This window comes from Mytilus galloprovincialis, chromosome 6 (genome assembly GCF_965363235.1).
Source record: "Mytilus galloprovincialis chromosome 6, xbMytGall1.hap1.1, whole genome shotgun sequence".
Classification (NCBI taxonomy): Eukaryota; Metazoa; Mollusca; class Bivalvia; order Mytilida; family Mytilidae; genus Mytilus; species Mytilus galloprovincialis.
Window position 1 is genome coordinate 101,641,317 of NC_134843.1, and position 25,451 is coordinate 101,666,767.

Genomic DNA, 25,451 nt, shown 5'->3' on the forward strand with positions numbered 1-25,451 from the left:
AAGTGTGTAAAGTTTCAACGGATTAGTTTTAAACAGATGCTCTCAGTTTTGGTGTGCGTCAGGACTTAACTGTCTAATGTTGTTTGACTACTAGAAGCATCATAACATGCATTTGAACACATTTGAGATTTTTTTTGAGAGGTGATTTAAATATAAAAGTTAAGAATATATACATAGAAATATTTGGAGGAATATAAGTATCATTAACACACATTCTTTTATGCATTAGTATAAAAAATTAAAATGTGTTACAATTTACACATGTATAAAATTGGTCTTATGTACACATTTACAATCATTACACATGATACACACTATTATACTCTCACTTTGCTACGTAATCGTCTGTCTGTTTCAAACTTTGGCGACATTGCATATGTAACAGGTTTATCACTGGGCTGAACTTCAACGTTTGTATATTTTTTAACTGGGTTACTTTTATGAACCATTTCTGCTCTCAGTTTAGCAATAGCCATTTGTTCTTCTTCTTCTTTCTCCTTTTCTATTCGTCGTTTCACAGCTTCTATCTCAGCCTCTTTGCTCTTTTTATGCATTTCAAAACCTTCTCGGTTGTAAGCCCTTTTCTCAGTATTAAGGGAAAATTCACTAATGTCTGTAACAAAGAATAATTACATTACATAATGTTTGTACATAGATGTTTTAAAACGATTCAACCATTTAGTTGGCAGACAACTATATGAGGTGTTTTAAAAGTGATGTTTCATGTTTCAATAAAAAGCAAGATTTTTTACGACATGTCTTCTCAATGATACGCTACAACCATGTGCAAGAGATTTTTGTTTTACAACAACACAAAGATAAAGCTGGATTTATGTCGTTAGTTCATTGTTTCAGCATTTAAATCTTTATACATAAATAGAATTAGATCTTTTTATGATGATCTGTTAAACCATGTAAAATATTCTGTAAATTAGTGACTTACAAGTCTTTCCAGAGTGTAAATTCACCAATAAAATATCTGCTGAACAAATCATTAATAAAAAATTGAATCAAATTAAAATTTGTGTACAATGTAGTTTTACACTGATGTCCCTGCTTTTAAGAGGATTGTTGACTGGAGGCAGTTATTGACTATTAACTTTTTCTGAAGTTTTTTAGGGAAGATATAAACAAACTTCTTAAGTTTTCTTTTTGTGTAATGTTTAATTCTAGAATATATAAAATTTCAGTTACCTGTTAAAGGTTTGGTAGATTTTTCTGGTATAAACGGCTCTTTTCTGAGAACTTCAGGTGGTCTTGCTTTAAACTGTACTTTGGGGTGTAATTCTTCTTCAATCTAGATGCAATAATAAACATTTTAATATTAGTAGGCTATCATTAAAACACTATTTGATGTTATAATTTTTGTGAACAATAATATATTGCTTTAAAGAAAAAAAATGTAAAAGGTTACGCAGAACCCAGTGTCCTACCTACTTTTGCTGTTAGTTGCATGCTCAATCAAAATGGTGGAAAATTATTAACATTTTTCCTCTAGATAGTCTTTTGATTGTAAGAAGCTTCCATCCAAATTTGGTAAAAATCCAGGATGGTTAAAGAAATTAATGTTTTCAAAACTTTAACTTCAGACTGTATGTGATGCAAAAGTCCATTTAATTTATAAGTAATAGATACCAAAAAAACAGGAAATAAATTTTAACAAAATTTCCTTCTAGATACTAGCTTTTGATCATAAACAAGCATCCATCCAAGATAGTCTAAGTAAGTTATTCAAATTATTAAAAACTTTAACCAGAGTAAATATTAGTTGAAGCCACAGCAAAAGATGCTGGAATGTAGGATCGCTATGTCTAGCTTTTGCGACAAAAGTCATAGACTCAACAAAAGTAATCGTTACAGTTAGACATCAGAGTCAAAGGACCCAAATATTCTTTCCAATTACAGCTTTTACATTAATGCTAGCAAGACAAATCTTTGTTTGGCTTGCTTGCTTTGTGTGTATCAATGTTTGCTCAAGCATGGCAATTAAGATAGGCGGGGCTTCAGCTTGTATACATCGACATACTTAAATTTTATTGGACGTTACGTTTGAGGTTTAGGACACTTAATTTTAAAACATCACATGACAAATATTCTCACATGTTTCCTCACCTGTAAAAATACAATAATTGGTCAATGAAAGAAAAATATAAACTTAATACTGTTTTTTTTTTTATAACATATCAATCTATTAGTTCAGTTGTTTCCGTGTCTGCCCTTCATTTATGTAACTCAAGAAAAAATTCCAATAAATGGGTAACAATTGTATCAAAAAGAGAAAATCGAGTGCACCTTTTTTTTTATGTTAGGGTGTGTTTGAGATGAATATTTTGTCTTGAAAACGTACAAAGGAAGAGTATTTGATACATCATCTCGCTTCAGATTCTATCATTTTTATATAGCAAAGCTACAGGTTGACTTTATAACATAAAAACATTACAATACTAAAAGATGAAATGTAGGGGTCAAGTGAAATACCTATCCAATGAATCACAAAATCAGAGTAGGTGTGTTCGAATAGCTATTTTACTAAAAGTATTTGACGACAATCTTTAAGTTGGATGATGAAAATGCATATGTTCGAAAAAAATTTGGTTTCCATTTCTACGATTGTGAAAATGAACTGCCGTAATGGGGAGATAATTTTGACGAAGTAGAATCCTGACTGTATTGTATATTTACAGGTAAGGAAACATGTGAGAATATTTGTCATGTGATGTTTTAAAATTTAGTGTCCTTAACCTCAAACATAACGTCCAATAAAATTTAAGTATGATGTATACAAGCTGAAACCCCGCCTATCTTAATTGCCATGCTTGAGCAAACATTGATACAAACAAAGCAAGCAAGCCAAACAAAGATTTGTCTTGCTAGCATTAATGTAAAAGCTGTAAAAAGTTACCATACATGTTATCAATTTCTCTTTATAACTATACTATGGTACAAGACTTTTATAAAATAAAGACATTTTATCCTTGTACATACTCATACATTATACAAGTACTACAATCAGTTCAAATTTTCATAAAGTCTTTATATAACTCTTGCACAACTGAAACTTTCTAAATACATGCATCTAAAAGTGTCATTGAATAGTGTTAAAACTGATCCTAATCGATCCAATTACCTGTCTTTTTCTCTCTTCACTTCTATTTAACCTGCAATCTGTGTCCAGGTGAAAAGGTTCCAGTTTTGTAGCTGGTTTAGTTTGTTTTGTGGGTAGATTATCAGGTGAAGGGTTTGGCAAAGGTTTAGCTCTAAACTCTCTAGCCTACAATACACAAACAATATTTATTCTTATTATACTTAATATAAAATAAGGATCAAATACATGCTTCAATTATCTAGTGGATAATAAATTAATGTCATTATTGAATTCTAAGGGTTAAAATATTTTTGGAAATTCTAGATTTTATATATATATTCAAACTAAAATGTTTGTATATTGTTATTACAGAATGAACTTCAAATACACAATTCACTATAAATGTGAACAGATGGTTATTTATATTTAAATAAGGCAATAAAAATTAAAATCTGGTTAATTTTTTTTTTTTAGTAAAAAGACTCAAAAGGTAGAACAATCAAAATAGAATTGTTGAAGACCAATTCCAACTTTGCAGCTTAGCCACATGCTTCAAATCCACTCTATGCAAAAACTGAGTGACTTACAGGCTTATAATAAAGACTGCATTAATAAACAAGAATGTGTCCCAAATACACGGATGCCCCACTCGCACTATCATTTTCTATGTTCAGTGGACCGTGACATTGGAGTAAAAACTGTAATTTGGCATTCAAATTAGAAAGACCATATCATAGGGAACGTGTTTACTAAGTTTTAAGTGGATTAGACTTCAACTTCATCAAAAACCACCTCGACCAAAAACTTTAACCTGAAGCTGTACAAAAGGACGGACGAATAGACGAACGGACTCACAGACCAGAAAACATAATGCCCCTCTACTATTGTAGATGGGGCATTAAAACAAAGAAAGTACTTGTATTAGAATACTATATAGAGCAACTTTTACACAATGTAAAAGATATGGGACAAAGAATCTATATGGACAACTAAACTAAACTAAGTTTGTGACCTTGATTGTTAAGCTAGAGATTCAAATCTTTCAAGCTATGTTATATATAATGTACCTAAACTGAAAGTTTTACACTCCAAGTAAATCTCATTCACAACATAGGGGTAGACCAGATAAAAACAAGACAAGAAGGGACAGACAAACTTAGTTTTTGCTTAAGATAATGATATAGCAATACGATAGAAATACAACATAAAAAGTACAAGCATACATCATATCTAATACCAGTATCTAACAAACAAATAAACAATTAACAAAAAAACAATTAAGCAAGTTAAAATCTGACATGCTTAAACTTTTTGTGCATAGATTTATACACAAAATCATGCTAGGCACCACTGCTTTAATCTGGATCTTTTTAAATAAGAATTTCCATGCAATCATTGTTAGGACTGCTTCAATTCTACCTGTCTTTCTTCCTGTAAAATCTCAGCTATTTTCTCTTCTTTTCTATGTAATTTTTCCCTGTCACGTTCTTCAAAAGTGAAAGGTTGAGGAACAGTGGTTTTGTGATTAAGCTTGGGTTGAAATGGCACACCCACGTAAGGGACAGGACGACTCTTTACATGTTCCTCCTAAATTAGTATAAACAGTCAAATCAATTTCAATTCTTACTGATTTCAGAAAACCATTATAAATGTTATGTTGTCAGTTGTACAGCTTCAATTTCAAAATAACCTTTTCAAAACCACAGAATAAGTAATTAACTTTATATCTGATGATGCACAACTAACAACATTTACATTTTTGATAACTTTATATATATATATCATGTAAAAAAGACGAAACTGAACTGGTATGTATAGAAAATTTCAGATGGAATTTCATGAATTTTTATCAATAGAATGTCTTGGTATTTTTTTCAACAATGATGGGCAAAAAAAATTGGCTTTTAAACCATCAGGGCATCCATTTTTAAAAAGATATTACACAGAACACATTTCTAATAAATTTCTGAAGTTGGACTTAAGAACTATCTATACAATAAAGCAAGCCAGAATTAAATATTCCTGAAAAAGTTCCCATACATATCCAGTGCAGTTTGTTCTTAGAAAGTCATGTGTTTATTATCTAACCATTCTTTCCTCATGCAGAACCTGTTCTGTTTTGGCTGCCTTCTCAGCCATACGTGATTTGTCCCGTTCCTCAAAACCAAATGGTTCAGGAACGGTACTTTTATGACTCAATGCTGGTTGGAATGGTATACCACTATGGGGAATTTTCTTTCTACTGTACGATTTGTTTGTCTGAAAATTAACTTTTGTCAATAGAAGCCACATGATAATACATTATATCTGCTGTAAATTTTCATCTTTTGAAGAGACACATCATTTAATAACATATATTGTTCTCTAGTTTCAGTTTATTGGGTCTTTTTCTTCTCATCTTCTTATGATTATGTTTATTTGTTTAACTAATTAATTGTCTTTAGTAAGTATCTTATACCTACATGTTTCTTCCCCCATTCAGATTGTACTTCCACAGACATACAATTCAAATGTATTCAGAGATCGGACCTTCATAATATATTTTTGAATGTTAGAGCATTTACATTTCATCAATGGTAGATACTTCTTTTTAGCATATACAATTGGTTTATGTGGATTGATAATTTTCATCATATGTCATTAATAGCAAATATGTGTAGAGCAGTGTAATTTTAGATCAGAAACAGAAGTTCCTTGTTTGTTTTTGTGTATAAAATCAATGGGGGAACTTTCTTTTTCAAACCTAAATGACTACAAAACACTGCTTATCTGTGAGTTAAATTGTTTCTGAATGCAACACATGTAGATGATGTATCTGTATATTGTGTACAGTATTGTTTACTTCTTACCTCTGGTTCTTCAGGGACTTCTATAGGCATCCTTACTCTATGTTTTAATGCGAATGCTGGAGAATGAGGCACTGTTACTGGTTTTGCCCTCACTTCCTTCAATCCCTACAATATACAAAGAGAACTATTGATGATGTTTTATGTCAGTCATAATTTTAAATATATTTAATCAAATGTATTTCTATTATAGTGAAGTGTAATTTCAGATAAAAATTACCAAGTAGAATAAACAATAACCCTTTGGAAGCAATGTTTTTTTTAAAGAAAATAATATTCTATTCCTACAAAAGATAAAATCATGAAAGGACATACTAGTCTCTTATTCTATATTGGCTAAAATGTTTATTTCATTTTGTAGACAAAAACTAATTTTGATCAATCATTTAATAACTAATTTTGATATTTGACAATGTTTAAGGAAAGATGTCAAACCCCAGTAGTTTCTAACATATTTACAAAAACCTACCACAGGCCCTTCAAGTATATCTTTAGGAACAGGCTGTGCATGAAACTCATATTTTTCCTCCTTTTTCTCTATGGACTTGTTTTGGTTACGTTTGAGACCTTCTAGATTAAATTCCTCCACTTGTGTTGTTGGTTTAGAGGGAACTTTTCTAACCCCTGTTGCTGGGTTCTGTAATATTTTCTGGTTTACAGGATGAGCTTTGAATTGATTTCTGAAAGAAGAATAAATTATCACTGACAAAAAATAAAAGTGCACACATTCAATTGTCTAGCGTTCAAGGGTCAAACACAAAGACTTATTTTTGTTTCTTCTATTTTAACATTGTCTAAGCCCACTACATTAAGAAGCAAAGAGTAATCGACTTGTAGTTAGAACAATGTTTCTGGGTACAGTGACACATCTTCTTGTGGACTGTGACCTTGTGAAGTAAAAAATGTGTTTGTCAAGAAAAAACACAATTAGTATTCAAATAACATTAACTGGCTCACTTCCTGAATAAGCTTTTTATTTGCTGATGGACTTAAAACAGACATCAACCACAAAGTATCACATTAACTTAACATTAAAAATAATTCATGCAAATAATGTCAAGTTCAGTTGAACTCTGCCATAAGGAGATTTACCCATGGCCTACATTCACCCAATATATTTTAACCTATTGCATATTGTACATGAGAAACCGACATTAAGCATGAAAACGAGGTCAAAGTGGGACAAAACCTGCCTGACACACATGTATCTGTATATTGTTGTCGCAGGGGAGACTAAACCTAGTAAGGAAAAGACATAATTCATTGCTATTTATATACTTTTTCATTTCTTCTACTTCTTGTTCCTCTATCTCTTGTTGACTAGGTATATGTTGTGGACGTGATCTAGTACGGGATACCAGCTGTGGAGTAACTGGTACCGTCATGACAGGAGTAGATCCTTTCTTTGTCACTGGCTCTCTTCCTGCTGTATAATTTTAAAAGGCTGTTTGATAAAACATAGCGACAGAAAACTTGCACATTTCGAATTAAAAATAATTTTCAAGTTTAAAACTGAATGTTATTTTCATGCAACTTTCTGAGACATTTATTTTATGGAACTGCCCCAAAAAAATACAATGCACTGAAGGTGTAGGTATGAAAGAAAGCGTGTATACTTTTCATTACTTCTTCAGAGAACAAAAAATCTTAATTTACAATTGTTTTTGTACACCTGTAAAATGAAATTGAACAACAGCAACACTTCTCATTGTAAACAACTTATGTTTCCCAATTCATTATTTCAACATACTGATATTCTCTAATTGAAGCTATTTCCTGCTGTTTTCCTTAACACATATTAATATTTATACAATAACAGAATGTGGTTAAATACCTCTTGGTTTTGACCTAAATCTGTCTGGAGTTTGTTTCTCAAATGCCCGTAGTTTTTCTGCTGTTGAATGGTATGAATCATTTAATGCATCGGTTGACTGACTTATTTTTCTTTTCCTGCTTTCTGTTAGATTGAATGGCTTTGGACATGTTATTCCTTTGTTGGCCTGTGGCTGGTGAGTCTGAAATGGATATAATACAACAGATATAGCTAAAGGTACTCAGGGGTTAGTAACAACAGATACAGGTAAAGGTACTGAGTGGTCAATCTAAACGTGTTAGAGCAAATAAGGCCTTAGTTTTTATGTATAGATGAGAAATATTAAAAAAACTAACTTAATTATAATCTTTATAGAAGATTATTAAAAGAAAATACAGAACTTGTAAAATCACACATTATATATATAGTCTATTCTATTCTTATATTGTAAAGATGTGGATTGTAGTGTATATTACATACATATTAACAACTAGACCTGCTGATCATAAATACATGTGCTTACAGTAGGTTTATTTGTTTCTGACCGGAGTGTTCTAACATAATCCACAGGACTGGTAGACTGTATCTCGGTCTGCTGGTTCTTTAGTCTGTTATCTGTTTGAAATCTAAACTCATGTGGTTGTGTAGGTTTGGATTTAGAATGAGCAGGGGCATAACTTGGAGCTTCTACAGCCTTCTTGTAGCTCTCTTGGTTTTGTTTCAATTGTTTAGAAAGTTTCTGTCGAAATTGTGCAATAGTTTCTAATTCTTTCTGTTCTGTGTTTTTCACCATTGCAAGCTTGATAACTGGGTTGCGTCTGTAAGATAAAGGGCTTAAAATATAATACAAGAAAAGTACTCAATATTTTCCATTTTTCATAATTAGTAAAAACTAATTCTATACAATAGCCAATTGAGTAAGGGCTATTCCAGAAAAAAATGTATGGGGGGGTTGGAAGGCACTTTGTAAAATAATACATGGGTGATGGGTATCAGAGCAACTTTTCACGCTATAATGCACTATAATTCTCAATTACAATTGTCTGGGTGGTGGGTGCTGACAAAAACTGCCTTCCAACCCTCCCATACATTTTTTTCTGGAATAGCCCTAACATAAAATATCAATGATCTCCAAGTTTCTCAATCCTCTGCACACAATAAAACTTGAATAGACAACCTCCAATTATTTTTTTACTTAGTATTGAAAATACATACTTCATTGTTGTGTATCATCTGAAAACATGAATATACTTAATACTTTCCCCACCTTTGGGAGTACATATAACTTACTTTAAGCAGGTGGGTGTGGTTGGCATGGTTAACTTCTTCAGTTCTGGTTCTTTCGTGTCCACAGATCTAAGAGGGCTGTTTGGAACAGGTATGGAAGAGACTGATCTTGTCCTCTGAGGAACTCTCTTGGCCCCTGCACTAGTATTAAGAGATGGATTCCCTGCTTTACCTATCATAGGTTTGCCATTAGGAGCAGGTAATCTAGAGAAAGATCCTGAGCGTTTGATGTTACCATTCTGGATGTTGGCCACAGATCGGCGTAGTTTCTTTGGATCTACTTCACTCCTGTTTTATAAAATGAATTAAAAAAAATAAGGCACTACTTCTAAATAATATATACTTCTGTATGACGAATGTTGAAACATATATTGCAAAGGTTTGATTTGTGTAAATTTTAATTTTTTTTTTAACAACATGTATAATTATGCATCTTACACATTTTACAAAGAAATATACTGAGCCAAAAAAGTTTAGCAACGCTTTTTTTTTTAATTTTTTTTTTTTGTTGTTCCTGGAAAAAATTTATTTAAACATCAGTGATATAATTCTTAGTTTTACCTGTAATTTAAAACAGTCGTACTTTTTTCCTGATGATTGATTTCACGTCATTTCAGCTTTGCACGTGTAATTGATGTTTTACCTTCTGTACCTGTACTTTTAAAACGATATTAAAAATTTCTTTATCACTAACGTTCAGAAACACACCATTGGTAAGAAAAACACATACACCTTTGAAAAAATTACATGGGGCGTCAACCAGGCCTCCCCGAAAATGACCGTCAGAAAGCTCTTGGAATGGTTGATGCCGGAATGAGTGTTGCTGACGTTGTGGCTTGATTTAATGTGCATAGGCAACAGTTTAGAGACTAACAAACAGATATCGACAAATTGCAACTGCACAGGAATGGTCGATATCTCGTAAACCAAAAAGACTATCGTCAAGGGAGGAGCGTTATCTTCGCTTTACGTCAACACGTTAAAAGTTTTTTTCCGGCCACAGGTCGTGCTTTGACTAAGGGCAGCTGCGTGTGTGACTGCCACTCCTTCATTGGTGCAGTTATGACATGGCTGAGAAATTGATTTTGAATAACTCTATACTTTTTTCCGCATTTTGACCCTCCCGCGCTCCATACAAAAAGCCTAATGAATGTGAGTGATAAACATTCATGTTGCTTTTGACATGTCATAATTCCATTTTGTTATTATTAGAATTATATGTTGTTATGAATTTGTAATAAAATAAAATTTCACATTTTTGTTGCTAAACTATTTTGGCTCAGTATACATGTACAACCTTTTGTTCCCGAGAAGTAGTGCTCCAAAGTTTTGCCCAATAAAATTTTATGACAAAGGACAAACTCAACTTTGATATTTTCACAATAAATAATAGTAACGACCAGCAGATTTCCTTCAAGGACCATCACTGAAAAAAAAAAAAGATTTTGCAAATTCTGAGGCTTTGTCATAAAGACAAAAATAGCATGGTAAATGTTATCTGAATCTCACTTCTGTGTTCCCTCTAGAGATCTGTTCTGTCTCTTTACAGCTTTCTGTTTTGAGTCTTGTAATCCTTTCTTCAACTGAGGAGGTGATTTTCTGTAATAAGGTAAACAAAAATTACATATTGTTAATCCTTCTTCAGAGAAGGCATTTACTAGATGCATAAACTAATTATTTCTTTACAATGATTTGACTGGAACCTTAAAGAACAAAATAACCTTGATTATTCGTTTATAGAGGACTTACCTAAATATGTTTTCAATGACTTGCCGATTGAGGAATCATTCACATTTAAACCAAAATATTCTTGTAGTTTATCAGACCCACATTTTTTTTTAATAAATCTTCTATTTTTGAAGTAACCTTTTAACCTTGTGGGAAAGAGTGAAAGTCCGTTTTAGATTTTTCTTTATGAAGTGCATTTCTCTCTCTACTTACAATGTACATTTACTTACGGACAGTTTCTCAGACGAATTGGCAAGAACAAACTGGCCAATGTCATTATTCGAATCAATCAAGAACAATTTCGTTCTTGCATTAGTAAGCACCAATTCAAAAATGTTAAAAAAGTTAAGATTCACTTCAGATAAGTGCACAGAAATGAATGCAAGTAGCAGAGTTTATAATTTGCATATCTATTAGCGTTATTTAGCTAATTTACGGGTTGCAAACTTGTAGTAATGTGATAAGTATAAAATAAAACCTGACTCAGTGAAGACAATTTAATATTAAAATGTACCTTTTCACTTCAGGCTGTTGGTCTGTTCTGGACTTTGTCCTTTTCTTCCAACCACTCAGTGTACATAAGTTTGATGGCAAGGAATCATTTAGCTTTCCTATAAATATATGCACAGACATATATACATGATATAAGAGAGAAGAGAAGAGAACTGGTTTATCTGTAAAGAGGTGGATGAGACAGTTAACCACTAAAGATGTCAGTATACATCTACAATAGGTAAACATCTTAAAAACATTCCTTTAAAGCAATGGTAAACATCGTCATAGTAGAAGTTCTCTTATATAGAGAGCATTGATTTCTTTTTTAAATCTGACATGCTGATGGTAGTTCTGTGATAGATTCATAACCTACAAGCATATAGTTGCTGGAAACAATCATTTGTAATGTTTATGAGGTGAGGGGAATTAAGAGCATATTTTATGGACCTGTCTATGTTGAAGATTGTATGATGTCCTCATACTAAAATAATTTGGATTATTATAATTCATTTGCTAGCTTAAGCATTGTCAGGTTGTATTGTCGTTGAGCCTCATTCGTAACCTCACAGTCACATGCCTAAAGTGTCTTGGTAAGTGCATGTGTAGGTTTTTTGCTCACAAGTGCAGTGTTGATACATACAATGACAATCTGCACTATTCTGCAGTCCTGGAATAATAATGCACTAGAATAAATACTCACCTGTTTTTTGTTTTTCTGTTTGATCTTTACTCTCATCTGAAAATATACAGAATACATGCGTTTTATAAATTTTATGCAACATGAAGCACATTTAATTTTATGGTAGACAATTTTTATTTGAATACATATATAAATCAAAGAGCTGAATAGCTCTGAGGGGAAAGACGGCCCTTGTTTCTATTTTATTATGTTTTTGGAAAGGGGGGGGGTATCTTTTGATAGTTTACATATGAAGAATGAAAAAGAGAACCGCTAGAACATGTAGAAAGGTTGACAATATTGAAATCAATTGTTGTTTATGTAATTTCATTTCCTTAGTTTAGGATTCAATTTGGACCAATGGAAGTGATCTGCATCTTCTAAATCTAAACATTTGATTAAAGTTGATAGCTAATTATCTAAAACTCAACTGAATTCTGTCATTTCACAACAACTACAATATTTTTTGAAATCTTGATTGTGTACCACTGAACTGCAGGCTAGGGCCATTTTCCATTTTTTGTGACAGTACTCTTGGATTTTAAAGTTTTTTCTTTAGAAAGTGTGGACTGAAAAATCTATTCAGTTTTAAATTTCCATTGTTAAAGTTCTTAGTTACAACTCTCATCACAGGGAAACAGGTACTAATAAAAAACAAGAGGCTCTCAAGAGCCTGAATCGCTCACCTTAATTCTTTTGGTTAAATCTCTCATCAATGATTATTTTGGCTTTTCAATTTATTTAAATGTTTTTTGGATCGTCCTATTTTCTTCAAAAGCCAAAAAAAATAATCATTTTCTCCTATGTTCTATTTTAGCCATAGTAGCTATGTTTCTTGACATACAAGGAAATAAAATATAAAATTTATACTAAATACTCTGAAACTCATTTAGCCTAAGTTTGGCTGAAATTGATACAGCAGTTTCAAAGGAGAAGATTTTTTAAAGTAAGGCAACATGATGAACAAATTGCGAAAAAAGTCCTTAAAGGGCAATAACTCCTTAAGGGGTCAATTGACAATTTTGGTCAAATTGACTTAATTGAAGATCTTACTTTGCTGAACATCATTGCTGTTTACAGTTTATTTCTATCTATAATTATATTCAAGATAATAAACAAAAACAGCAAAATTTCCTTAAAATTATCAATTCAGGGGCAACAACCCAACAACAGGTTGTCTGATTCATCTGAAAATTTCAGGGCAGATACATTGTAGATCTTGACCTGATAAACAATATAACCCCAGGTCAGATTTGCTCTAAATGCTTTGGTTTTTGAGTTATAAGCCAAAAACTGCATTTGACCCCTATGTTCTATTTTTAGCAATGGCGGCCATCTTGGTTGATAGATCATAACTTCGGATACAATTTACAAACTAAATACCCTAAGGAACATTCAGTTAAAGTTTGGAAGTATTTGGCCCAGTAGTTTCAGAGGAGAAGAATTTTGTAAAAGATTTTTAAGATTTACGAAAAATGGTTAAAAATTGACTATAAAGGGCAATAACTCCTAAAGGGGTCAACTGACCATTTCCGTCATTTGACTTATTTGTAAATCTTACTTTGCTGAACATTATTGCTGTTTACAGTTTATCTCTATCTATAATAATATTCAAGATAATAACCAAAAACAGCAAAATTTCCTTAAAATTATCAATTCAGGGGCAGCAACCCAACAACAGGTTGTCTGATTCATCTGAAAATTTCAGGGCAGATAGATCTTGACCTGATAAACAATATAGCCCCTGGTCAGATTTGCTCTAAATGCTTTGGTTTTTGAGTTATAAGCCAAAAACTGCATTTGACCCCTATGATCTATTTTTAGCAATGGCGACCATGTTTGTTGATAGATCATAACTTCGGATACAATTTACAAACAAGATACCCTAAGGAACATTCAGTTAAAGTTTGAAAGTATTTTGCCCAGTAGTTTCAGAGGAGAAGATTTTTGTAAAAGATTACTAAGATTTACGAAAAATGGTTAAAAATTGACTATAAAGGGCTATAACTCCTAAAGGGGTCAACTGACCATTTCCGTCATGTTGACTTATTTGTAAATCTTACTTTGCTGAACATTATTGCTGTTTACAGTTTATCTCTATCTATAATAATATTCAAGATAATAACCAAAAACAGCAAAATTTCCTTAAAATTACCAATTCAGGGGCAGCAACCCAACAACGGGTTGTCTGATTCATCTGAAAATTTCAGGGCAGATAGATCTTGACCTGATAAACAATATTACCCCAGTCAGATTTGCTCTAAATGCTTTGGTTTTTGAGTTATAAGCCAAAAACTGCATTTGACCCCTATGTTCTATTTTTAGCAATGGCGACCATGTTTGTTGATAGATCAAAACTTCGGATACAATTTATAAATTAGATACCCTAAGGAACATTCAGTTAAAGTTTGAAAGTATTTGGCCCAGTAGTTTCAGAGGAGAAGATTCTTGAAATAGTTTACGACGACAGACGACGGACGACGACGGACGCCAAGTGATGGCATAAGCTCACCTGTCCCGAAGCTAAAAAACAATATGAGTGATGTAAACTGTGTGAAGCTTGTTTCCAAATCATAATTTTGAAATATTTGTAAATATAAATATGTTAAAACTATAACTAGAGGCTCTAAAGAGCCTGTGTCGCTCACCTTGGTCTATGTGAATATTAAAGGAAGCAGATGGATTCATGACAAAATTGTGTTTTGGTGATGGTGATGTGTTTGTACATCTTACTTTACTGAACATTCTTGCTGCTTAAAATTATCTCTATCTATAATGAACTTGGCCCATTAGTTTCAGTGGAAAATGTTAGTAAAAATTTATGAAAATTGTTAAAAATTGACTATAAAGAACAATAACTCCTAAGGGGGTCAATTGACCATTTCGGTCATGTAGACTTATTAGTAAATCTTACTTTGCTGAACATTATTGTTGTTTACAGTTTATCTCTATCAATAATAATGTTCAACATAATGACCAAAAACAGCAAAATTTTTTTAAAACTAACAATTCAGGGTCAGCAACCCAACAACGGGTTGTCCGATTCATCTAAAAATTTCAAAGCAGATAAATGTTGACCTGATAAACAATTTTACCAATGTCAGATTTGCTCTAAATGCTTTGGGTTTTGAGTTATAAGCCAAAAACTGCATTTTACCCCATGTTCTATTTTTAGCCATGGCGGCCATCTTGGTTGGATGGCCGGGTCACCGGACACATTTTTCAAACTACTAACCCAAAAGATGATTGTGGCCAAGTTTGGATTAATTTGGCCCAGTAGTTTCAGAGGAGAAGATTTTTGTAAAATATTACTAAGATTTATGAAAAATGGTTAAAAATTGACTATAAAGGGCAATAACTCCTAAAGGGGTCAACTGACCATTTCAGTCATGTTGACTTATTTGTAAATCTTACTTTGCTGAACATTATTGCTGTTTACTGTTTATCTCTATAATAATATTCAAGATAATAACCAAAAACAGCAAAATTTCCTTAAAATTACTAATTCAGGGGCAGCAACCCAACAACGGGTTATCCGATTCATCTTAAAATTTCAGGGCAGATAGATCTTCACCTGTTTAACAATTCTACCCCATGTCAGATTTGCTCTAAATGCTTTGGTTTTTGAGTTATAAACCAAAAACTGCATTTTACCCCTATGTTCTATTTTTAGCCATGGCGGCCATCTTGGATGGTTGGCCGGATCACCGGACACATTTTTTAAACTAGATACTCCAATGATGATTGTGGCCAAGTTTGGTTTAATTTGGCCCAGTAGTTTCAGAGGAGAAGATTTTTGTAAAAGTTAACGACGACGACGGACGACGACAGACGACGGACGACGGACGCCAAGTGATGAGAAAAGCTCACTTGGCCTTTTAGGCCAGGTGAGCTTTATGTAGGTACACAAAAATTTAGTTTTAATAGAAGACTACTAATCCAATGAAATGTCACATTTGAAGTGTTTGAATACTTTAACTTTTATTTTAGTGGATAATTACTCATCAATTGAGGTGCTCCTGAATTGGAGGAAGATTCTCAGAATTTTTACAGAAACAAGTGGTCTCACTAATTAACAACAAAAAGAATTTTAGCAACAAGAAGCGACAAGAAGAATATGTTTTTCTTGTCGCTATATAGTCTTTTTGACGCTTCTTGTCGCTTTTTGACGCTTCTTGTCTCTAATTAGTGAGACCCGAAAAAAGTAATAAAATCGTTTCTTTCCCGTGTCATGTAACCCCACGATCTTTGTTTATTTTGAAAGTTGTTGACCTACAAATTAAAGTATTGCATGTTGATGTTTAAATCATCTACAGTAAACAATATTATGTTTAGATTTAACAAATACAAATTTGTGATTAGTGCATGATCTCTAAGAATGATTTAAATAACCAGTGAACTGGTGAAGGATATCCCTGCTTCTTCCAAGAATGACGTCACTATAAAATACAATGTAGGTTGGATATATTTAGAATATCTCGTCATACTAATTTTTCCGGATTGTTAAATAAACGTAAATAGTGTAAAGGAGAGTTCAAGATACGATAATTTCGTGAGAAACAGAAGGGAAATGTGTAAAAAAGTGTTTAAAGTCAAACTATTCATTTCTGGGTCTCCTTCTCTTCAATCTAAGTAAGATTTGTTGGGGGTTTTCCCACACTATAACATGTATAAAAACAAAATGAATGATGTGAGGGAGTGTCACTCTGGTCAACCCCATAGGGGATTGACGGCTTGAAGCCGTCTTTCCCCAAAAATGATACCTCTATAAACATTTCCGTTAGTTGGGGTGTTTAGGTCAATCTTAGTTGCAAATATTAAATTATCACCAAAAGAGGAATATTCCCAAGACTAGTTAGTAGGTGATATATATTTTATGATTGTGGTAATCTACAGTAAAATACATTTTGTTTTTTGAAAAAGAAGATACTTTTACTACCAGTCTTCAGTGTACCCATACCCGACATGGTAGCGTGGGGTAATGAGAATTTTTTTTTTATATATGGGGTTTATATATTAATTAATATCATTGATGAACATGCTGAAAGTTTCTCACTGCTCACAGCACACTTATATATCTTATATTACCTGAGGCCTCAGGTAGGCCTTTCTCATTTACAGGAGTGTGACACATGGATCTTGTAAGACGTCTAGCCTCTTGCTTAGGTGTACCCTCAAGTTTTTCAATCTCTTGTTCAGCATCCTCAATGACATCCACTCCATTACATATGTCTTCATCATCTTTCTCATTTTCATGATCAACATCTAAAATAAAAATAATTTACTTTATCGCTATTTTGTGCATTTTTCCTTTGATCTTTTTTTGTGATAATTTTTCATATCATGCTACTCGCTTGAGATGGAAAATTATCGCTAGAAACTAAGGAGGCGCGTGGCGTTGCTAACGAAATTGACATGAAATTGACAACCTCGTCATAGGTAAAATAGCGATAAACAGATTATCATTGGTCATCTCAACTCGATTGCATTTCTCGCTTTCGCCGTCCCGGCTCAAGCGAGAAAATCAATCTCGTTGAGATGATCAACGATAATCTATAAATATAAATATACATGTAGTCATGTAAAAATTATATTTGTTATGTTTGTCATGTTTGTATGGTAAAATAATATGTTGTGGGTATATTTGTTAATGTTTGTAGGCCCCATGGGGACCTAATTTGAAAATTAAAATAAATCAAAGCGCTGTAAGCGCTGAAGGCAGTTAACCAAAAACCAAGGCAACCGTAATTATGAAAACTGTGGCAATGTTGCCTCAACATTAAACATTCATATATAGTACATTCATGTTTATCTAATGATTTATTTATTAAGACAAATAATTTATATGTTATCAAGGTTTCAAAAGCAATGCATATATCAATGTATATTTTTTATGGTGAGTCTGCAGTGGTACAAGTTCCCAATGATTGCAGTTGTTCTACTTGGTAGTTAACCTTGGTTTTATTTGACTGCTAGAAGTTCAATTTGACGTAGTATGAACATGTAATAGTATGAATGAACTGGTTTCCCTGGAAAGAAAACTGAGTTTGTGTTCTATAGTACAAAAGTTATGAGACCCGAATCAGACAAATGTTCACTACAACAGGGATCAAAGATGAGGTCTGACTGACTTGCCAATAGTAAATGTAATTGATTTGTTATTTTGTCCCATACATATGAATATATATAATTTAGGGGTGGGGATCTCAACAGTTTTCAAGTTCTCAAACAGGATGGGGTAGGCAGAGGATTTAGGGGGCAGGGGGGCCGTCCCCCCCCTTTTTGGGAAAAAATTTGGTTGCTTATATAGGGAGCGGGCCCCTCTTAGGTCAGTCAGTGGGCCCCACTTATGAAAATTTCTGGATCTGCCACTGGGGGTAGGGTGACCCTAGGGACTTCCCCTACATTTCATTTATTTGTTATATTGTCCCATACATGAATATATATGGTTTAGGGGTGGGGATCTCATTGGTTTCCAAGTTCTCAAACAGGAAGGGTATGGTGACCCAATGGACTCCCCCTATATTTCATTTAAATAGTTATATTGATCCATACATGAATATATATTGTTTTGGTGTGGGGATCTCGACCGTTTCCAAGTTCTCAAACAGGAGGGTTGGGATGACCACAGGGACTTCCCTTATATTTCATTTGATTTGTTATATTGTCCCATACATGAGTATATATGGTTTAGGGAGCTACCATTTAATTTTTAAGGGGGGGGGGGGCGCTAGGATGAAATTTGAAAAAAATAGGCAGGACAGGAGTTTTGAGTTAAAAAAAAAAGGCAGGATGAGACACTTGCAAAAAAAAAAGTCAGGACGACAATTTAGATAAAAAAAAGTCAGGATAAACTAAAAAAAAAAAAATGCAGGACTGAACAGAGTGAAAAATAAAAAGGCAGGACAGAGATTACGGTTAAAAAAAATGCAGGACAAAATTTTTCCTCCTAGACCCCCCATAAAAATCAAATGGTAGCTCCCTTAGGGGTAAGGATCTTGACCATTTCCAAGTTCTCAAACAGGAGGGTGAACAGTGACCTCAGGGACTCCCCTATCTTTCATCTGATTTGTTATATTGTCCCATACATGAATATATATGGTTTAGGGATGGGGATCTCGACCATTTTTAAATTCTAAAACAGGAGGGGTGGGGTGACCCCTAGCGACTCTTCCTATATTTCATTTGATTTTTCATATTGTCACAAACATGAATATATATGGTTAAGGGGTGTGGATCTCGACCGTTTCCAAGTTCTCAAACAGGAAGGGGTGGGGTAACTCCAGGGACTCCCCCTATACTTCATTTTTTATTTATTATATTGTCCTATACTTGAATATATGCAGGGGCGGATTCAGACGGGGGAGAGTTGCAGGCTTGCACCCCCCTTAAATTTGCAAAGCATGGGTTGTTCTCAGCTTAATAAAGAAAATTCCGATAATTTTACCTCAATTTTTTTTTAGCCTCGCTCTGCTCGGCGAAAATTTAAGTTTGCGCCCCTCCTAACCTAAAATCCTGGATCTGCCCCTCATATGGTTTAGGGGTGGGGAGCTCGACCGTTTCCAAGTTATCAAACAGGAGGGGGTAGAGTGGCCCAAAGAATGCCACCTATATATCATATGATTTACTTACATTAAGGTATATATAATATAGTTGCATTATTTGTGAAAATAAAGAATGAAACTTTCAGCTACTTTAATAAGATAAGATAAGATAAGATAAGATATTGTAGTTAGTCTTTAATTTGTTGCCATAACCATTTATTGTCAATCTGTTAGTGCTAATAAAGTTATCTTATCTTATCTAGTAATTTTTAGTTTCTGAATAAAATATTTGTCTGCTTTTTCTTTCTTTTACATATATCTTTTGGTTTACAATACTAGTGTTTATATTCATTTACCATGCATAGATGTATTTTTTCACCTGCTTAGATTTATTTTGTAAATGATCGTCAAACCCGGAATTATCCTTATCCGCTTCCGGATTCGGATCCGATTTTGTAAAATTTTGTCTTCACGGCCGCCATTTTTATGTGTTTATAATGTTGTTTTTGTCAATCAGATATGTTTTTACTCGAATTTATACAATATTTGTCGGCGATTTTCTGTATAAAGCTAGCGGTTGAACAAAATGAACATCGCCGTCATGAATAATAATGATAAAAATAAGTTTTTAGCTCGTTTAATTGGAGACTTTGGTGGACATGGTGAAAAGGTTTGCAAAGTAATTTCTTATTTTCTTTCAAATGTATAAAGGCAACTACGTCGGGCGTAGCTAGAAACCAACTATCCTAGTCGAAATTCCGCTTGCAAAAGTGGAAGGTCTCGGACCACCGTTAATTTGCACACCTGCCTCCAAATTGAAAAGCTACGAAAATTTCTTTTTCTAATTTGAAATTGCCGCCAACAGCATGAACAGTTGAATTATATAATAGACTACTGACGTAGTTGTACTACGTATTGATGACAAACAATATTCCTACGACTTTTGTCATTTGGGAAATCTAAACTGCTTGTCTTCAGAGATTTTCTGCGATTAAATATTTCATACAATTGTTCTTTGACATCTTAGCTAAAAGCACAAGTCATAATGAACTACACAAGGATTTTTAATAAGCACTACTTCCTATGTGTAACTTTAAAACTTTTGGATAAATCGACGATCATTTAAGGTTTTTCTGGTCATTTTTTTTGTAATCCAGAATAAAAAGTATTAAAAAAGTGTTCAATAAGTTATATATAACATAGTAACAAGCTAGATAATAACAATGGCAAGTATTTCAGGATTTATTGGGTAGAACACAAATCTAGGGTGCTCGCATAATGCAGCTTAACTGCATAAAAATCCTATCTTATAATCAATTTATGATAAGGCCAAAAATAACAGGTTTCATATAACAAGCTGTAAAATATTAGGGTCAGTAGGAAAGCAAATTTTTCTTCTTTCAAAACTGCATGATATCACTGGCTGTGTGGACATGGCGGATTCCACTGTTAGTCTTAAAATCAGTCAAGGGACGAACGTTGGAATGATTGGTTGAAAATAATACTGAAAAGCGCATGGGACCAACAGACTTATTTTCAGTATTTATTTCTCATAATATAAAAATAAGATGATTAATCTAAATGAATATGAATATAATTTAAATATAAGACATTATTTGATCACTCAGACACAATACATACATGTATCCCAAACTCTTGTCTCACTGTCAAAATGTCAGACAAAAAATCAATCAGTCAGACAGAACTTTTTAAGTTGAATGTTCAAATTTCTATTTCGGTCAAATAAACCCTAAAACAGTTTGGCACGGATTGAGATTTGGTATGAATAATAAGAATATCTTCATCAGAGACCAAATGACATTGAATAGAAGAGGGACATAATGGGGGTACAGTACGGTAAGAGACTTACTACTGAATTCTAGTCAAATCGGCACCTGGTTAAATCGGCACTTGGTCAAATCGGCACCCAGTATAGTCAAATCGGCACCTAGTCAAATTGGCACCTGGTTAAATCGACACTTGATGTGGTCAATTCGGCACCCATGTTAAATTTGTTTAATATATGATGTGTACAAAATATAACTTTGTACAATTTATAATTTGTACAGGGTTTTTGTACAAATTATAAGTTTTTTGACACACATTTTCTTACACCAGGTGATACAAGTTTATCTTTAAAAATGTTCTAGTTCAATCTTCAAATTCAAATTTATATACTTTAACCTAACATTTCGTGCTATTATCCTTGTCCTCACAATGGAAATGAGGATACCTGAATAGTTTACATTCGAATTTTAATTTCTCCTGATACCACATATATCCATAAAAAGTCTTTTTGTGGTCTAATCATGTTTGTGTATTAATTCTCGCTATTATATTATATCATATAGTTGTGAAAATATGACAGAAATATGCGAAACAAAAGCTGGTGTTACATTGTGTTTTCACTATGTACTTGATTAAAGTTATTTATTAATTGAAAAGAAAATTTATCAAAACCATGAAAACATCAGTCACATAATGTTGAGAAAACTTTAAATGATCAACTTTTGTATTTTTACAGCTTGATGCTTTTTAACAAAATAAATCATAATCGAATTTATACATTTTTAGAAATATCTATATATATTTGGGACTATTATGCTAGTATACTTAAATCACTAACTTAGCATAATAGTCCCAGTCCCATATATTATATCAAATATTATTGGATGCCGAATTGACTTTAAATAGGTGCCGATTTGACTAGATGCCGATTTAACCAGGTGCCGATTTGACTTTTTCTATGGGTGCCGATTTGACCAGGTGCCGATTTGACTTGTACCCCTTACTACTTTAGTCATTAAAATTAAAAATGTCTTCAATTTCCAAATGGCAAGCTAGAGCAACCGAGGTTTGACAATATGTTTCTTATGTCTGGGACTGTCAAAATATGGCCTATGCCTATGTAGGAAGTTAAGTTCTTGTAACTTTTTACTTATTGATTTTACACATAATTTGATATTAAGTCAAAGAATGTAATGGCACACAAAATTATAATTTATATCATATGTCACTATTTGGATAATATATGTGTATGCCGATAATGGGTGCTTATTTATTTACCAAACCAACGATCAACATCTTCATCGTCACATGCAGTTGAGAAATCAACAAACTGAGGCGCGTTAAATTCCCAACTACAATCCATATTTTTAGGATCCTCCATTCCTATTTTGATTTCCCTTCAACATTCAATCTACCCGCACTTTCAATTTTGACCAATCAAAATCATACTAAAAAAAAAGGTGTTGCAGTAAGAAAAAGTCTCTGTGATTGGTCAAATAATTTCCAATCTAGACTGGTATTGTCTTTACAAAATACAGGACTATGAGCTAAACAGAAAAATTACAAGAAACCAGTCTAGTTTAATTAAAACTTCAAATGAAACAATTATGAAATTCAAAGAAAATAAATTATGAAATAATGTTTCTAATAAAGGACTTGAAAAATATATTTCCCTTTTCGAATTTGAATAGATTGCAATTATGTTTCGGACTTCCTGTTCAAGGTGAAGGTCATTAAGAAGAAAGTAGTAACAAACTGAAAGTAGGTTATTTGTTCTGAATTAATAATGTTTTTCATTACCCTATGGACAAAGTGGTACATGTATTAAAGAGGTTTAAATTATCGATTTTTTTACCCCTTTATTTTCTATAAATGGCAATCAAGTAAGTTATACTGTTGTTGTTCAGTTCGAATAAGACACCAACGTTTTGACAGTCATTATACAACCTTTTATTTGGGAAAAGCTCTTGAAGAAAATTCTAGAATGTGACCTTAATGCTTTTTGTCTATCATTCATTACAAGACATCACTGCCGCAATTTTTAAATTTTGTTGTTACAAGAAAAAATGTCTTGCACCCCAAACAGGGTTCGACAATAACGCTAGCACGCATAGTAAATGTCTGTGGCGCGGTAGCCCAAGGGGCTAGTAAATTTATTTGTCATTGAACATCAATCTGTTGTACTTTCGGCAAAGTACAGTCCAAAAGCTGGTCATATCTAACAACTTCGTCCAATATTGTCTACACTGGTTTGGCAATCTCTTTATTTACATACAGATACTGATACTGGAGGGTAAAATTTCTACCGTAAACCAGTCGCTATATATAGTAAACTCGGCCTATGATTACTCGGCCCATAAAGTAAGAATGCCCCACGTTTCGAGATAACCCGTTTTGAAATAAACATTAATTATACTGCATATACATTTTGGTTTTATTAGTGGAAGAAGACGTCAAGTCTTCTGAAGACTTAAGGGGCTGACCATTGGCATTGAGTCTCCGTATGCCGCATTCATTTCGTGTATTACAATTTCAAAACAACTTAGATTCCTGACACCGATTTTTACACATGATTAGGCATCTGAATCATTTAATTTGTAAATTATGATTGTAAAACAATCACTATCGTAAATATGACCCTTTTATTTATTTAAATTATTAGATTTCATCTCATCCACATGAACGTTATTTGTTTACTTGTAACAGGATGTTTTAACTGTAGATATTTGTATTACGCATGCGTGAATTTGGTATCGGGACAACTCGCCCTGTTTACAAGTTCGCCCTTGAAGTTACGAATTTGCAATCCTGCAGACAAGAAGATTTTGTTTTTATATAAATAAAAAGGATATATAAAGTGTTGTCTTTATTCATGGTTTTCCTTTGTCATGTGAATTAGATGCCCTTCGTAACATACATGTGAACCTGCCGTTTAGGAGAAAAAACTCCCGTGTATGAAATTTTTCAGACGCCATATTTGATCATTTCTTACTACTGTACGGGTGTAATTGACACCTGTGTTAAATTTTACCTGAACATCAAAGAAGATGTATAATTATATGGCTTCACTTGACAGCTTGGGTGTCAAACATACTGGTAATCAACGATGTTTACCTCTGGCTAACTGCCGTTGTGTTATCAAAACGATGTGTATTGGGAATATTGAAATACTTTTTTGTTACTTCCCTTTGTTTTATCCTGTTTTCAGTTATTTTGCTTTTAAAAATGTAAATTGTAAAAAGACTATAAATGATTAATATTTTAATCAAATAATCATTAAAGGATGTTGATTAAATGAATTTAAATGATTTTGGACAAATAAAAAAATTAAAATTTATAAATTATTTTAGCAATCTAGACCTCCTTTCAAGGATTAAATTGAAGTTTATATCATAATTTTGTTTACAACAGACTTCATTTTTAATTAATTTACGATGTTGCAAATATACATGTGGAGCTTATTTCTTTCTTATTTGTCTATACATTTACAAATGATAAGGAGATGAAGACATGAACAAAAATATATACAGATAAGATATATAAAGATAATGATTCATTTGCTAGCAGTGAACAATCATTTGTCAAAAACAAAACAAAACAAAACAAGAAACAGATTCTTCTTATTATTTTATTTTATTCAAATAGAGAGGCAATAATGGAACTATAAACATTACAATTTGATGGAAATTTGAAGAAAAAACACAATTTCTACATCATTTGGTTACATTTATGACAAAATTTATGTCGATAAAAAAACATGATGTTTTGACCATTCAGTACTTAACCCTTTCCTCCATAATGACGCTTTTTGACGCCACCCCCTTTACTCCATAATGACGCCTTTTGACGCCTGTGTAGTACCTCAGTTGAAACACTTTGACTACAAAGTGTCTGCAGTAGACTCAATAAAATTTGTATCCAATATGAAAAGGAATATCATAGGAATATTCTACTTAAATTTATTTAATGAAATATTTGTTTTTTGCAATGCATTTTAATACTTTAAAGCCTATTTTCAGCATTTTATTGAAAAATTCTATTTTGTGTTCATTTTTTACAGTGGGTTGTGATGAACTTCCAGTTAGGTTACCCTCATTTGGAGTGTTGTTCCCAACCTGTTAAAGGTCCATCTTTGTGCATAATTCAAAATTGGAAATTTCAACAAGCATCTAATATTCTTAATCTG

At 32.8% G+C, this 25,451-nt stretch overlaps 2 protein-coding genes across 6 annotated transcripts in view; one reads left to right on the forward strand and one right to left on the reverse strand.

The window, feature by feature from the left end:
- The window catches only part of LOC143080969 (anamorsin homolog), a 79,847-nt gene that overhangs the window by 41,233 nt on the left and 13,163 nt on the right, over nucleotides 1-25,451 (forward strand). Inside the window, exon 1 of one of the 4 annotated variants that reach the window (XM_076257174.1) lies at nucleotides 22,941-23,026. The exons of 1 other annotated variant lie outside the window; for it this stretch is intronic. Coding sequence is in view for 1 of the 3 variants with exons in the window: in XM_076257173.1 (XP_076113288.1) it covers nucleotides 23,069-23,080 (12 nt within the window). In the remaining 2 variants the exon portion in view is untranslated. 2 more of the 4 variants (XM_076257175.1, XM_076257173.1) reach the window with 2 other exon arrangements.
- On the reverse strand, nucleotides 179-22,702 carry LOC143080968 (targeting protein for Xklp2 homolog). 2 transcript variants are annotated; one of them, XM_076257171.1, is made up of 15 exons: nucleotides 22,544-22,702; nucleotides 17,022-17,198; nucleotides 11,955-11,990; nucleotides 11,274-11,370; nucleotides 10,541-10,630; nucleotides 9,035-9,319; nucleotides 8,268-8,562; nucleotides 7,766-7,946; nucleotides 7,210-7,357; nucleotides 6,401-6,611; nucleotides 5,935-6,039; nucleotides 4,505-4,672; nucleotides 3,128-3,271; nucleotides 1,195-1,297; nucleotides 179-613 (listed from the first exon to the last, which is right to left on the reverse strand). In XM_076257171.1, exons 1-15 carry the CDS (start codon nucleotides 22,644-22,646, stop codon nucleotides 318-320), a joined length of 2,439 nt encoding a protein of 812 aa, XP_076113286.1. In that variant the 5' UTR covers nucleotides 22,647-22,702; the 3' UTR covers nucleotides 179-317. The 2 variants fall into 2 exon arrangements, with proteins under 2 accessions (XP_076113286.1, XP_076113285.1); XM_076257170.1 differs by lacking the exon at nucleotides 4,505-4,672 and adding an exon at nucleotides 5,174-5,344 and having other exon boundaries at nucleotides 182-613.

Bases quoted from the DNA above. Each gene is read 5' to 3' on its own strand.
- LOC143080968 (XM_076257170.1), bottom strand. From the start codon at position 22,646: ATGGAGGATCCTAAAAATATGGATTGTAGTTGGGAATTTAACGCGCCT. The intron at 3,272-5,173 runs GTTAGATAATAA...TGTGTATTGTAG, and splicing joins TTCTGCATGAGGAAAGAATG to GCTAGAGAGTTTAGAGCTAA. The intron at 1,298-3,127 runs GTAATTGGATCG...TATTGCATCTAG, and splicing joins GTGAAGAGAGAAAAAGACAG to ATTGAAGAAGAATTACACCC.